Source organism: Larimichthys crocea, chromosome XV (assembly GCF_000972845.2).
Source record: "Larimichthys crocea isolate SSNF chromosome XV, L_crocea_2.0, whole genome shotgun sequence".
Lineage (NCBI taxonomy): Eukaryota > Metazoa > Chordata > Actinopteri > Sciaenidae > Larimichthys > Larimichthys crocea.
The window spans coordinates 16,814,490-16,829,647 of record NC_040025.1 but is presented as its reverse complement, the minus strand read 5'-3'; the positions used below and the strand labels follow the sequence as shown (position 1 = coordinate 16,829,647).

General features: G+C 41.9%; 1 protein-coding gene across 1 annotated transcript in view; it reads left to right on the top strand.

Moving 5' to 3' along the window:
* Positions 1-15,158, top strand: part of LOC104933400 (adenylate cyclase type 6) — a 33,337-nt gene that overhangs the window by 13,200 nt on the left and 4,979 nt on the right. Inside the window, exons 4-17 of the mRNA XM_019259295.2 lie at positions 5,754-5,903; positions 6,313-6,434; positions 8,137-8,248; positions 8,544-8,671; positions 8,909-9,067; positions 9,201-9,342; positions 9,546-9,674; positions 10,872-10,900; positions 11,135-11,282; positions 11,414-11,511; positions 11,654-11,741; positions 11,887-12,003; positions 14,387-14,539; positions 14,770-14,945. Coding sequence (XP_019114840.1) covers positions 5,754-5,903; positions 6,313-6,434; positions 8,137-8,248; positions 8,544-8,671; positions 8,909-9,067; positions 9,201-9,342; positions 9,546-9,674; positions 10,872-10,900; positions 11,135-11,282; positions 11,414-11,511; positions 11,654-11,741; positions 11,887-12,003; positions 14,387-14,539; positions 14,770-14,945 — 1,751 coding nt within the window. The remainder of the gene's footprint in view (positions 1-5,753; positions 5,904-6,312; positions 6,435-8,136; positions 8,249-8,543; positions 8,672-8,908; positions 9,068-9,200; positions 9,343-9,545; positions 9,675-10,871; positions 10,901-11,134; positions 11,283-11,413; positions 11,512-11,653; positions 11,742-11,886; positions 12,004-14,386; positions 14,540-14,769; positions 14,946-15,158) is intronic.

The following is a 15,158-nucleotide window of genomic DNA, read 5'->3' as shown; positions in this document are numbered from 1 at the left end:
TGCATGCTGTTTGTTTTCAAGCCACAGGTGTGAGAGCAGTAAGAGGATATCAAACGTGTGGCCGTGACGTTGTCTACAGTAAAAGAACTGCTGGCACAGACACATGACAGCAGGACTGGATGTTGCTTTTTTTCTTATATAGTAGACGAAAACACAAGGATGTTTTTGTTCTTGCATGAGATTTTTGTCTCGTTTTTATTTGTCAACAAAAACGCACATTGGCACATTTTTCGTCAGTGTTTTTAGAACATTGTATAGACTCGTCATCGTCTCATCTTCGTCAAGGGAAAAAGGCTTGTTGACAAACATATTTTGTCTCGTCTTGTCTGACAAAATTAACACTGCGCGGCAGCCCAGGGTTCGAATCCCGACCTGAATGTCATTCCCCATCTCTCTTTCTCCCCACATTTCCTGTCACTCTTCAGCTGTCAAATAAAGTATAAAACGACCAAAAAAAATCTTTAAAAAAAATAAAATAAAATAAAAACCAAATGTTTGCTTTTGCTGGATCACTGATTATTCAGCTAATAATTAATAATAATTAAAACTGATAATAGTAACAACAACAAGGATATAGGAACCAGTTCCACGACCAAAAACTGAACATAAATGTAAGAGAAGCAGAATAGAGCTGAAACAATCAATTAATTAGTAGTCAATAGTAGTCAATTGATTTGTAATTAATCTGCAAAATCAATCAATCTCAAAATTCAACAAAAAAAATGTATACTGGCAAACATTTTGTTATTTTCTGCTGGATTCTGAATTTGTCACTTCTCTGTGTCTAACTAAATGATAGCAAATTGATGTGTTGGTTGGAAAAAACAACAAGCTATTTAAAGACTTCCCTTGTGACTTGTTCTTTGTAGCTCTTAAGTAAAAACTGAATGGACGTGGACGTTGGTTGAAGCAGCAGCATTAGGTCAAGCAAAGTGCACATGAGCCTTAGAAAAACTTAAAGTTGCACAATCATTTAAATGTCAGATTATTTTGAGTCTGTCTCTCACAGAGACTGTAAATGTGGGGAATTAGACGGAAGAGGGACAGTGATAAAAGTCTTAAAGCAGACCCAAAGCCAGGATGCTACATGGTATAATTCAGCTGAACAGAGTCAGCCACAAGAAAGTCAGCTAAAATGTGGGCTCATGTTACCCTCCTGCTTTGTTTTAGGGAGTGGCCTTGTTCAAGGTTCTCAGATGACAGCAACCAAGAATCTCTTTTATCTGTGTACTGTTTTTCCCAAAGGTTGTTCCCCTTTTTATTCACTGTCATTATTTTTCTCTGAGGCCACAAAGTCTGTTTTCTGTCCCCAGGCTGTACAGGTACATACAGATATAGTGTCAGAGGCAAAAAACAGGGCCATCAACATGCTTACTGTCCTTATTGGAACTGTTGAACTAAAACCAGTCAAGACTAAATTGAAGGTCGAGCTATTGAAGTAGAAAGATAAATAAGCATTATAATCTTTTGATTTGAGGAAAGATTTGTCTGTCAAATTAGAAAAATGAAGTAGGTAGTTTCAGCTAGTGGTTGCATTTTGTTTTAGTAAGTAATTCCAGGATTGCTGGGAGATTTTTCCTCATGTTTAGACAACGTTTTATGTGCAACTATTAATGCAGGATGTGATTTTCTGACAGATGTGCGGCCTGCGTCCAGCTCTAGTTAGCTTCATGGAATTTGCTTCAGTGCTTCACAAAGATTATTTCGTGGCCTTACTGGTCGCCTGAGACCAATTTTGGTTTGGCCCAAGCCGTGACGAAAACAGAGCTCTGATTCCAGATGGCAGGGACCCAAGATGGCAAAGACAGGCACACCCACCCCTCTGCAACATTTATCTTTATAAGGAATGGCTTCTTTCTTGTGTCAGTAATTACACATTATAGTAACCCCGATTGGATTCAGACTAGAGCAAGTCTCATAGTATTGTCTATTTTTACCACTCAGTTGTTATCTTTTCGGGCTATGATCAGCAGTGTGCGACTGGACTTGACGTCCATCTCTGTAAGACATTTTAAAAGCTCCAGATGCCTATCAAAGGTCATGTGCTGGAGAGTAGCCCCCATGTCAACAGCATTCAGGATCCCCAGAGCCCGTGTGTTGACTTATGGGATATAGCACTCTGCCCTTTTAAAGTTTAAACTTTGGCTTTGGTGAAGCTCAGGGGTGGTGGGATATCTGAGCTTTATCTTTCACTGCAGGCCTTTTAAGATACTCCTGGATAAATCCAAACATTGATTACTTGGACAATGCCTTAATTCAGCAGGTGACAGAGTGTCATATCTGTCGGTATCAGTTCTTAGTTTACCTCCTCTCGTTCTATTGTCATAGGAGTTAATATTAGTTATAAATTCATTCACGTGACCAGCTCAGCTCTGCTCACAGACAAGGCCCCTACAGTTCAGCCTTCAGTGAACATACTTATGAATAAAAGAAACACTTGTACAGTCCTGACAGTGCAGCAGGCCTAAATATCATGGAAACATCCCTTGTTGATCAATAAATCGGCTGTGGCTGACATTTTGTTCTTGAATGAATGGATAATGACCTTGCTATGAAAACCTGATCCATGTTCACGTACATTCCAGCATGCTTGTATGTGAGGAAATTGTCCAGTGGGATATTATTAAAGACAGAATAAGTTTGCTGTGTGTTTGCCAAACCAAAATCTTTTCCATCCCCTTCCTTCATTCGTTCCTTAACATGTTATCCATCTGCATTACTTTATAAAGCACCTTGCCGGGAGCCGCACCTTATAAGCCAATGTTTGGACTTTTAACTCTGCCGCCAAGAGGTTCCTGCTTAAGTAAATGTTGAGCGAGAAGGCTCTTCTTTAAGAGCCAAAAGTCTGCAGGAAGAATGGTCATCAATGGAAGATACTCCATGTCCAGTTTAGTGGCTATAAAAAGAGAGTGGCACTGTGCTAATGAAGAGAAACGTCTACTGCTCTCTTCACACCACATCGCTGTTTGCATATCTGGGTGATATAGTCTAAGTGCAGCAACAGACACAGGCTTCAGGATCAGAGAACTCATATGCATACCTCAACCACAAGATTTATTCAAAGGCCTCTGTGAATGCTGCTGCCTCTAATCTCCAGACTGTCTGGTGACTAAGCATAACTTGGCATTAATGTGAGCTTTGTTCATCATGTTCCCCCACACTTTAGTTTCACTGATTCAGAACTGTCAGGATGTTATATTGAGCCTTCATTCAAGATGAAATCAGTCAACTGCAGTAAATGCACCTGCTAATATTTTGTGCCTATTCATTTGCATTGCATTTGCACATGAATGTGCTTTGTGCATCGTGTGTTAAAATACACAAAATCCTGAATGTGGGACCTCCTAATCTGCGTTCAAGCACGCTCTACGTTTGTTGCCAAACTATCAAAATCAATTTGATAGGAATGTCTTTACTTGGAAGGAAATCTGAGCGTTCTCACATGGGAAGCTGAATTGGCCAAATGTAAATTGAGTGCATTGCTGAGAAGTGTGGTCCTGGGAACTGCAGGTGGCCCTGTATCTCAGACAGGCCAGTTAACTAAGTTATCTGGCTCACTCTGTTCGGAGCCATCTGTTTGGGATTAATGCGATCAGGTTATATCTGAGTCCTTCAAGAACGGGGTGTCAAGTCTCCATCGGTGGTCTATAACATTACGATGCAGGGCTTATCAGGAAGCCCTGGCCTGTCAATGATTTATGAACACAATAGGCACATCACTAATTGAGCGACGGTGCGGCACAAATTCAATGCTGCACTTAGAGAACAATTGCTCAGCCAGTCATATAAACAGTGGGCTTTCTTTCTAGGTCTTCACCCTTGATCTTCAATCGCCTGAGGATGAGGTGTGTTCTTGACAGCTTTGATCTGATTTTGAAAGTTGACTGACGGGTGGCATCAACCATTCTCTATCATCCTGCATCAAGGAGTCAAAAGAAAACTTTTTCCTTTTCCGAAATCCCATCTGAACGAACCTGAGCGCATATCTATATCCCTCAGAAATAAAAAATGAGGATGCATTTTAGATGCTCTGTTGTTAGTTCTTGAATAATGTTGTTGCTCTCTGCCTGCATCAGCTACATCAGGGATTGGTATTTACCCAATACATCAAAAGCATGTTTGCTTCTGCACCTGCGAACCATCAGTGTGTTTATTTCTGCTTACTGCTGTGCTTCTAATCTAGTTTGGCCATTTGTTTTCAGGTGGAATAGGAAGCTACCTCCAGCTTTCTCTTTGAATAAACAGTGGAATTTGCCTGCCACTGTCCTGCGGTAATGGTGTTCTGTTTCAGGCACAGGTCGTTAGATTGTCTCTGTCTTGTTGTGACAACATAGGGGCGAGTTCTTGTGTGTACAGTGTAAACCTCGTCTCAGGATCGTGGTAGAGAAGCCTGCCATCACTCTACAAGTCCGGGGCTGTGTTTTAGTCCGCTGTCTTGTGTGTGTTTTGATCAATGTTTGGAAACTATGTCGCTAGTTTCGTGTTTCTTTTAATTTCATTTTCAAACACATCCATGAAAATATGCAGTGCATGCAAGTATGTAGATAATCATCCAATCTCCTGTTCACTATCTAGCCTCATAAACACAAATAACAATCACACACAAAAAAGACACACACTGGTTTGGCAACATACCAGCCGTTGCTCAGAAATACTGGTGCTGGTGATGAGACTTTTCATGTCCTGCCGTTTAGTTGATGTTGTTATTAAGACTGATTGAAATTCAGCCTTTATGTTTGTACCGTGGCTGCATGTCTTTTTCTCATTATTGATGATATCATCTTCGGAGGAAACACTCTGTGCTCTGGTCATGGGTCAAGTGACTTTCCCAGGCTGGAGTGTGTTTCTGAGGATGTAGAGGATGTGTGTATGTGTGTGTGCATGTCTGTGTGTTTCTGAGAGGAGGGGGAAGTCCAGAGCTCAAGGCTCCATTTCTGATGTTTCGGGCTGGCTGTGGACGAGTGAAAAGAGAAATCACTAACAGACTTACACACTGGCTTACCACACGCATCCAAAAGCACACAGAATGCGACTGGAGCAGCACGGAGGAATGCTTTTTAGGTCGACGACCCCACAAAGCTAACTGTACGCTATATCTAAGCTTCATTTACTTAAGCCGCAGATAATGCTGTTTTACAGTTTGTGTGTCTGCATTCTTAGAGGCTCATTGTTCAACCCAACATACCTCACTTTACTGGATACACATGGGAAAGTTACATCTCTGCTTCAAACTATGTAAAGGTTTACATTCAAATACACCACCATTTGTTGCACATTGCTGTAAGTCTGTTTTGCAGGCTCACATCATCGGGTTTTTGGCTCTGTGATTTTTACATGCTGGGTGATCTGTCTTTTTTCACATTTTAAATAGATTCTACTCCCACTGTAGATAATATAAACTTTCAGTCCAAGTAGCACAAAAAAGGAGTGACACAGTCTTCACATGTCCGCAGTCATGCATCACATTGAAGCCCCTGGGCTTCCTATCTGCTGTTCAGAGCAGGACATGAGGAGAATGTCCTCTTGCCACGCTCATCATCTCTAACCAGATCACATCTAATGGCCCCTCAGACGTTTGGGGATTTTTTTTTCTCCTTGCAATAAATCCTATGAGAGAGTGCTATCAATTTCATTTATTGACCCCTCCCGGGTCAGGCAGAGTTCATTGTATTCTTCTGATGTGACACGTGTTTGTTTGGTTTTACTCTCCTGTTTTCTCTCTGTCATATTTGTACATTTGTGTGTGTTTTCAGATCATCGCCAATGTGTTGATCTTCCTGTGCACTAACATGATCGGGATTTGTACCCACTACCCTGCTGAGGTCTCCCAGAGACAAGCCTTCCAGGAGACGAGAGGATATATCCAGGCCAGACTGCACCTGCAGAGGGAAAACCAGCAGCAGGTACATATATGCGTGCACGTGCGCACACACACACACACACGCACACACACACACACACACACACACACAGGCATGCTTCCACGCAAATAAGTGAGGGAGGCAGTCCAGCCCGCGCCCTGTAGGAAAACTCTACACACACACACGAATTCAAAAGAGCAACAAATGGGTGTCTCCATTTTCTAGTCTTTTTTTTTGTCTCAGTTTGTGAGGTCAACAATATGTTCTGAAGTATAACACATATCTTCACTCCTCTGTATTTGACTAACACGTTCCCACGCAGATGCCAGTGAGGCAGAGTGACTCACTGAGTATTCTTAACAGTAGAAACTGATGAAAATGAATGGGCTCTCTCTCTCTGTCTTGCTTTCTTTAATTTCTCTCTGTCTCTCTCTCTCTCTCTGTCTCTCAGGAGCGCCTACTGCTGTCAGTGCTGCCAAGGCACGTTGCCATGGAGATGAAGGCTGATATCAATGCCAAGAAGGAAGATATGATGTTCCACAAGATCTACATCCAAAAACACGACAACGTTAGGTAAATGCAGATAATTTACACATGCATGCTTCCATACACAAACTGCACAACTGCACTAACAGGAAGAATGTCAGAAAACTTGTCTACTCTGCTATCACAGCTAGCACCAGTGGCTTTGACCTCACTCTGCTGACTGATGTGTCAGTTACAGAGTCACTCCAACAGCTATTTCCCTGACAGCATGTATTATGCATGTTGTTGTTTATTGACACTGACAGCACAGGCTGCAGTAACGATATTGACTTAGGCACACTGCTGTGCTTTCTGTAGCAAATGATAGGAGGCAGACCACAAGTTTGCCGGCCCCCTGTCTCAGCCTTCACCACTGGATTCCACCTCCCGAGTACGAATAAATCAGTACTAACAGGTGATTGAAACTCCACATCCATTAGCCTACCGTTGAGCCCAGCCGGTGCTGTTCAGGTTGCGGTGGCGATGGAGGTAGCGGACAATGAAACGAGGTTGCATCAGAGATCTCCTGTCAGAGGTGACCCAAATAGGTGCAGGTGATGCACTTAGTGGAATAATCTGTTGCAACACCATTGCTCTACCAAGGTGTACACTTACAGAAACAATCCATTATCTAAATGTAAAGCAAGATTCAAAGCGACCATGTCATTTTGTGAAAGCGCTTAACATCAAACAACAACTACATTTAAGATGCTAATGTTTCCTGTTGATCAGTAATGGTTGCAAAACAGACCTATACTTGGAATTATGGTCAGTCCCTATCTAGTCAGATAATTTATTAGGAGTTTGCTTTTGCCTCTAATTTACATAGTCAAATTACCGATCTGTCCAGTGATCCAAATTGCATACGAGTGCATTTTCTCACCTTATTCGAGTAATATTTGGCCACACCAGAAGTTTGTCCAAATGAAGTCTCTTTTGGCTTTTTGCTACCACTCAGTACAATGGAGACAAATCGTTTGTTTTGTTTCTGGTGCTCACGTAATTGAAAAATTATGTTTTAGAATTTCACAGGAAGATCTTTGTCCAGAAACAACTAACAGGTCAACTCTGGATAATTTGCAGATCATCCTGTCAGTGTTGAAACTATTTTTCCAAAGTTGCAATGCAAACTTTTACAGTGACTCAGAACTCAAAACTTGAATAAATAAAACAAAAACTACAAAAAATTTAAAATTATTTACTAAAAACTTAAATAAATAATTCAAAAACTTTGAAAAAAAAAAAAAGTTAAATGCCTTCAGGGAAATGTCTTTGTTATGTTTGAACTGACCCTTTACAGATAAGCTATTGCATCATGGCTCACAGCCTTTTCTCAGGATGGGAGATGCAGACAGGCTCTGAACTGTTGTAATTAATGGCCAGTTCTCCCCAAGTGGATGACCTCATGGGACCAACAGCGCCATCTGTCGCCTCCACCTGAAACTCATAATGTCTGTGGTGTTGTTTATCCTAGCCTTTCATTACTATCAAAAGTTAGCAATGAAAGGCATGCAGACAGGGGGAGGTGACCTACATTGGCTTAGATGATGAGAGCCAGAGCTGAACAAATGTCTGCCTCTCTCCCTCCCTTGCTCACATGGCAGCTGGACAGTAGGGAGGGATGGAGGCGCTAGACCATGCTAACTAACTCTATACTTTATTGATTGATCTAATTCTCTGTCTCCCTTGTCTTTTTTTTCCCCTCTCTGTCTGTTTTGGTTTCCTACCTCCACCTCCTCCTCTCCTGCAGCATACTGTTTGCAGACATCGAGGGCTTCACCAGCCTGGCGTCTCAGTGCACGGCCCAGGAGCTGGTCATGACGCTGAACGAGCTGTTTGCTCGCTTTGACAAGCTGGCCTCGGTGAGCGCCGACAACCTGCCACCGCCATTTTCACAGCAGAACTTCAAACCTACTGATGCTTATGTAACCATACAGTCTGTAGCCTCCACTCCGCTGTTTGAATGACAGAGCCAGTGTGATATACTTGTGGTGGTGGTGGTGGTGGTGGGGGGGTGTTACTTAAGCATTGTGTAAGACATCAGTTAGACTGATGAGTCATCTAAATTATGCATAAAAAGCTGTATATTTGACATGAGCATGCTGTGTGTTATCTGTAATTAAAGGCCTAATCTGTGTGTGTGTGTGTGCTATACAGGAGAACCACTGCCTGCGTATTAAAATCCTAGGAGACTGTTACTACTGTGTGTCAGGCCTGCCCGAGCCCCGGGCTGACCACGCCCACTGCTGTGTGGAGATGGGAGTAGACATGATAGAGGCCATCTCGTGAGTCAAACACACACTAAATCACTGAAACACAACAACCCACACACACACACACACACACACACACACTTACAGTCATATGTATTGCTTTAGTGAAGGTTAAGTTAAGGTTTGCTGTTTGCTGCACGGGATGCAGAAGAGACGCTGCGATGCTGAAGGTGACACTTAATAGTGTGCGCATGTCTGTGTGTGTGTGTGTGTGTGTGTGTGTGTGTGTGTGTGTGTGTGCAACTGCAGGCTGGTGAGAGAGGTGACGGGCGTTAATGTGAACATGCGGGTGGGCATCCACAGTGGGCGCGTTCACTGTGGGGTGCTGGGCCTGCGCAAGTGGCAGTTTGACGTCTGGTCCAACGATGTGACACTGGCCAACCAAATGGAGGCTGGGGGGAAGGCTGGGTAAGTCCCTCCTACTCCACCTGCTACTGCTGACATAGGCTCCCATAGCCTATTTAGTTTCTAACACATTTCTTGATTGTGTGGTTGGTGTGTGTGTGTGTGTGTGTGTGTGTGTGTGTGTTTGTGTGTGTAGGCGTATCCACATCACCAAAGCCACACTACAGTATCTGAATGGGGACTACGAGGTGGAGCCGGGATTTGGAGGAGAGAGGAATGCTTACCTGAAGGAGCACAACATCGAAACCTTTTTGGTGCTCGGCTGTAGCCAGAAGAGGGTGAGTAAATGTTCTCACACAGACACACACACCACACACACACACACACACACACGTACATCCTTGATTACCTACTTGACCTCTTCAGAACTTCACGCTAGTGCCATATTTAACACAGACAATATAATGGCTTGCCACCTGGCGTTGAAGACCTTGTTTGTCACAGCATTTAACCCTGACGGCGGGATTTTCTTCACTTCCAGAAAGAGGAGAAAGCCATGATGGCCAAGATGCAGCGAGCACGTGCAAATTCTGCCGAAGGGCTGATGCCACGCTGGGTGCCTGACAGATCCTTCTCCAGAACCAAGGAGTCCAAAGTCTTCAGGCAGATGGTGAGATACACGCAGGGAGCTTTTAGCTGAGCGCATGGCACCTGCTCTTTGTGTCTATATCCGATTTCCTGTGTCATTCTCTCCTTCCTCAGGAGTCAAAGACTTTTATAATTATGGAAAGTAGCTGCTAATATTAGATTGACCTTGTATGGTCATTCAGGGGTCAGAGGCCGATTAGGGCAGACTTCTTGCCAACTTCCTGTCAATATACTTTATACTAACTTCCGTCTTCTTCTTATAGGACCTCCAAAATCCATTTTTTTAAAACATGCTTTAAACAGCTTTATGTTGATCCTGAAATATCCTAATAGCTATTTCTTAGATACCATGAGATTTAGCGCAGACATTCATGTTCCCCTTAGGATGGATTTTAATAACTTTGGTGATCCTGTAACGTTTCCTCTAGTGTCATCACCAGGTCAGAATTTTAGTTTGTCTGTACTTGGATTTATGACTAAATATCTGCAACACTAATGACATTCCCATCAGCCACAGCAGCACTTTGCGTTTACTTTTAACCCCAAACTATTTTGCGGTATGACTTGCACATAATAACAGGGTTCCTTAGCTTTTCTGTTGTCAGGTCAGGACTTTTTCTAACTAAAACTCTTTTGTGCTTTTTAACTCTTTTTTTTTTTCAATTTCTCAACTATGAATGCCCTATAAATTTAAATATAAATTTATGTGTCTGATGGTGACAAATGTATACAGAACTGTATATATGCTAAAGCTTAAAGGAGACAATGGGAATGTGAGAAAGAGTATTGATCTGACCCTGTCAAACAAATGGGAGTTACAGCAAGACTCCCAGGGATTCCCGGGGCATCATTTACAACTGAAACTAATCTGATGAGGCTGCAGCTACAGATATTTCTCTTTCTCATTCTCTTTCTCACATCCTCCCTCTCTTAATGCTACAAGTCTACATTTCCTTGTCTTTCCTACATTCTTCCCATCTCCTCCTCCTTTTGTCCTCTCTATCTCAGAGGGTTTGAGCCCTAGGGGCAAAGAGGGTGTAATTTGAAGCCTCCCAGCATTAATTAAAACATCAGTCTGGCTCGCAGGGATTAGCTGTGCAGATGTCTCTGTCTCTCTTCCAGTTGTACTGGGGCTACACAATAATCTTTTTCTCTTTCCTGCACAGTCTCTGCATTTTAATTTTAATTTCACTGACTCGCTTTTTTTTATTTTTCTCAGGGCATCGATGAAGCATCTAGCAAAGACAAGTGAGTGTTTTGCTTTCAGTTTCTGTTATTTGCTTTCTGTTATCAGTGCTTGACTGGCAAACTGTCACTGTAGCCAACTTTAGAGCCCATTGTTGGTATTATACAGTCGGATCTAACCCAACACTAATACCACATTAGCTCTGAGTCATTCTGCCTGTTACAGCATACACACTCACACAGACACAAACCTAAATACACAATACACAATGACTTATTGCTCCATCTATCTCATAGCCGCTGTGCTCAGGAGGCCCTGAATCCTGAGGATGAGGTGGATGAGTTTCTTGGACGGGCCATCGATGCACGCAGCATCGACCAGCTAAGGAAGGACCACGTCAAGAAGTTCCTACTCACCTTTCAGACCACTGAGCTCGAGAAAAAGGTCGGTATTTGACTTGAAGATGCTTTGAAATTCACTATAATTCCATGTCAAAAAAACTAAATTGTTTTTTTTTTTCCTTTTTTAATTGAGCTACAAGGAAACTTACTTTCTCATTGATTTTCTGTTTTCAGTACTCCAAAAAGGTTGATGATCGTTTTGGAGGATATGTGGCCTGCACACTCCTTGTTTTCTGTTTCATCTGTTTCATCCAGATTATCATTTTCCCAAAGTAAGTAGCTCTCTCCGATAAGTTGCCTTTCCCAGTTTCCCAGTTATACTGAATTGTGGACAGGAAATGTGCTCCTGATTAGTTTATGGGGAGTTAATGAGAGTTATACATCCTAATGAGCCTGTTTTCTTCTCTTCCGCAGAACAACACTTATGCTTGGTCTTTACATCAGCATCTTCATCATCCTCGCCATCATCCTCTTCATCTGTGCCATCTACTCCTGCATCAAAGTGAGAAACAAAGGCCTTCACCACTCATATGATTTCTCTTGCAGATATCTTCAGATAAGAGTCATTATCATATGTCTTCAGCCATAATCACTAATGGTATTAACTCTCTCTTATCTCATCTTCTCCTTGTGTGTGTGTATTCAAGCTCTTCCCAGCTGCCTTGCAGACTGTAACCAAGAAAATAGTCCAGTCTCGTGCAAACAGCACACTGGTCGGCGTCTTCACCATCCTCCTCCTCTTCATTTCCTCCTTTGCTAACATGGTAGGGTCTACAGCTTTTCATTTTGTCATTTTTGTATCTTGCATCATGATGTTTCAAGTTGTCCCCTACAGTGACATCAGAGAAGGGGTGATGTGTCACCTTCAGTACCATTTGTTCGTCCTTCCATTAATCAATCACCCACTTCTTTTCTCAGATGTTATTTAACAGATTTTCAAGAGATTTGAAGAAATTCTGCTTCATCCCGGCATTTTTAAAATGAGAACAATTGCCCGAGGGGTTACTGTAATTAGGGGTAATTCATCATAATCTTGTCACTGTGACAGATGGGGTTGTAGAAATCATGTCTATTTTTAACCATCACTGTCATGTTTACCAGTGTTATGTAGACATATTTAGCATTGCATCCACACATACACAAGTGTGGATTAAAACTTGACTGCTGCTTTATCCTGGAGTGCACATATAAGTTATATCTGTAGAACAACACACTTATTTTCTTCACAGCATTTGGAGCAAACAAACATATCCTGTAATTGTTTTTGCAATCTATATTAATTTGAGTGTTATGCAGTGTGGATTATGGAACCACTGCATGGTACAGTTGTCTCTGTATTTAGCTTAAAGGATCAGTGTGCAGGATTTAGTGGCATCTAGCAATGTAGTTGCTGATTCCAAACACTTGTCCTTTGGTAGCGTGAAGGAAAAACTACAGTGGCTGCAAAACATGTGAAAAACTCAAAAGGCTCTATTGACTGTTCTGGGCTATTGTCAAAACATGGCGGTGCAACATGACATGACTCCGTGGACGAGGACTGGAGTGTGCAGGCCACATATCCCCCCAAAATACATAAAAGGCTCATTCTAAATAAATATAACAAACCTAACAAGTCTTATTTTAGGTGATTATACACTAATAAAAGCATAGTTATGCATATTATATTCAATTTCCACATTATTCGGTAAATAGAGCCCCTTTTGTCTTACACGCTGGGCCTTTAAAGCTTGGCTGGTTAGACTGTACAGTATCTGTTCAAAGATTGTGGGTCAAATCCTGGAGTCAAGTTTTCATATACTAAAAGAATTTTGTCTCTGGTAGGTAATATTTCATCTGACCCCACTCATATTTTATTTGAAGGATATGAGCTTTAGGCCCACAGGCTGGACTGAACAGACTGCAAAACTCTTTTGTTCCTCAGTTTGTCAAAACGTTACATCAGAGTTTGGTTTCTAAGTAGGCCTCAGTGTTCCTGTGTGGAACATTGGTGGTTAAGGTCCAGTGTGTAAGATTTAGGAAGCTGTATTTACAGAATATAATAGACATGGAATATAATATGCATAGCTATGTTTTTATCAGTGTATAATCACCTGAAAATAAGAGCCATTGTTTTCTGTTAGAGTGAATGAGCCTTTTATGTCTACAGACCCTGTACTGTAGGTCCACTTCCACAGAGTCTGCCACACGTCAACAGTAGCAAAATAAACACTGCCTCTAGATAGGCTGTTTTCCACTTTTTGCACACCATAGTTTTTTTCTTCATGTCAGAAACCTGAAGGCAGATCTACAGAGTTGCAAACTACACTGCTGGATTCCACTAAAAGCCACACATTAATGACACTGACACACATTTTCTTAAAAACGAGTGACTAAACTGATGCAGCCACTGATGTTATATATGTTGTAGTATTTGTTTTATTGTTTGGTTAAATGTCTTTGGGCACATATAATGATATGGGTGTTAAGCCCTTGTTTATATAAATTTGTTTTGCATCCAAAGACATACACATAAAAACAACAACAAAAACAGATGGTGGACAGCACAGGACAGATGTCACCTTGTTTGTCGCTCTGTTTGTTCGTGCTCTGTAGCTGTTCTACTTGTATGATTGGCTGCCTGCCGGTTGTTTCAGACTGCAATTGGTTGCTCATTGTTATACTCCAACATCAAGCTAAGCTAATTTAGGTTTCATAAGGACTCATTCAGTGGCATGCTTGCTACTTTCTCTATTTCTGCACTGTAGAGCATCAGTCTGCTCATTTGTCACCATTTGTTGGAGTGTTATTGTATTTTGAGACATTTTAAATTTGTAAAATTATATTATTTTCGAGTAACATGACTGAAGGCATTCAAAATTTTCTGTCAAAACTTTAAATGCCATGACGCCCATGTACAAAGGCAGCCCAGGGTTCGATTCGACCTGTGGCTTTTTCCCACATGTCATTCCCCGTCTCTCTCCCCACATTCCTGTCACTCTTCGGCTGTCTCTGTCAAAATAAAGCTTGAAAAGGCCAAAAAATATCTTTAAAAAAATAACGTATTTACATGTTTTATAATTATGGCTTTTTTAGTTGTTTGCATTTCATTTGTGTGTTCATCTTTATTGGCTGACGATTAAATCAAAGATTGTCTCCTTTTTTTGTCAGTTTACCTGTAGCAGAGAAAAACTGCAGGACTGTGTGGCCAACGAGCTGAACATGTCGTCAGTGACTCTCTGCCTGCTGCACAACCTGACCAAGACAGCAGAGGACGGTCTGACTTTGTGTTCTAGCCAGGCTATGCCCTGCCATTTCCCAGAGGTCAGTCCCATAACATTTCATTTATATATAAATATAGAGATATATATGTTTTTTATGTATATTGTCTGTGTGTTCATACAAATGCACAAATGCCTATGTGCTTGTGTACAGATGTGTTTTTCTTTGTGCATGAGAATTATGCTTGAATGTTCACCTAACCTTACTCCTCCTCCCCCTCCTCCTCCTCCTCTTCCTCCGCCTCCTCCCTCGCTGTCTCCTCTCTGCTGCAGTATTTCAGCTACAGCGTACTGCTGACCCTGCTGGCCTGCTCCGTGTTCCTCCACATCAGCAGCATAGGGAAGCTGGCTCTGATGCTGCTCATCCAGCTCACTTTCCTCCTGCTCGTGGAGTGGCCTCAGGTGGCCCTGTTTGACAATGCAGACCTGCTGGTCATTGCTAACACCCTGTGAGTCCCCTGCTAGGAACACTCACATGCATACAAACACATACATTCACTCTTTCTCAGTTTTCAACCTGAATAGTTCAGCTCCTGTGTCACAATACTGCGGTTTAGGTCGGACATGGCCTACTTTTTTATGAAAAGGTTTAGATTATAAGACCTACTTTCTCATGTACCAGTTGGGCTCTATTTTTTGAAAATATGTTTTCATTTTTGTCC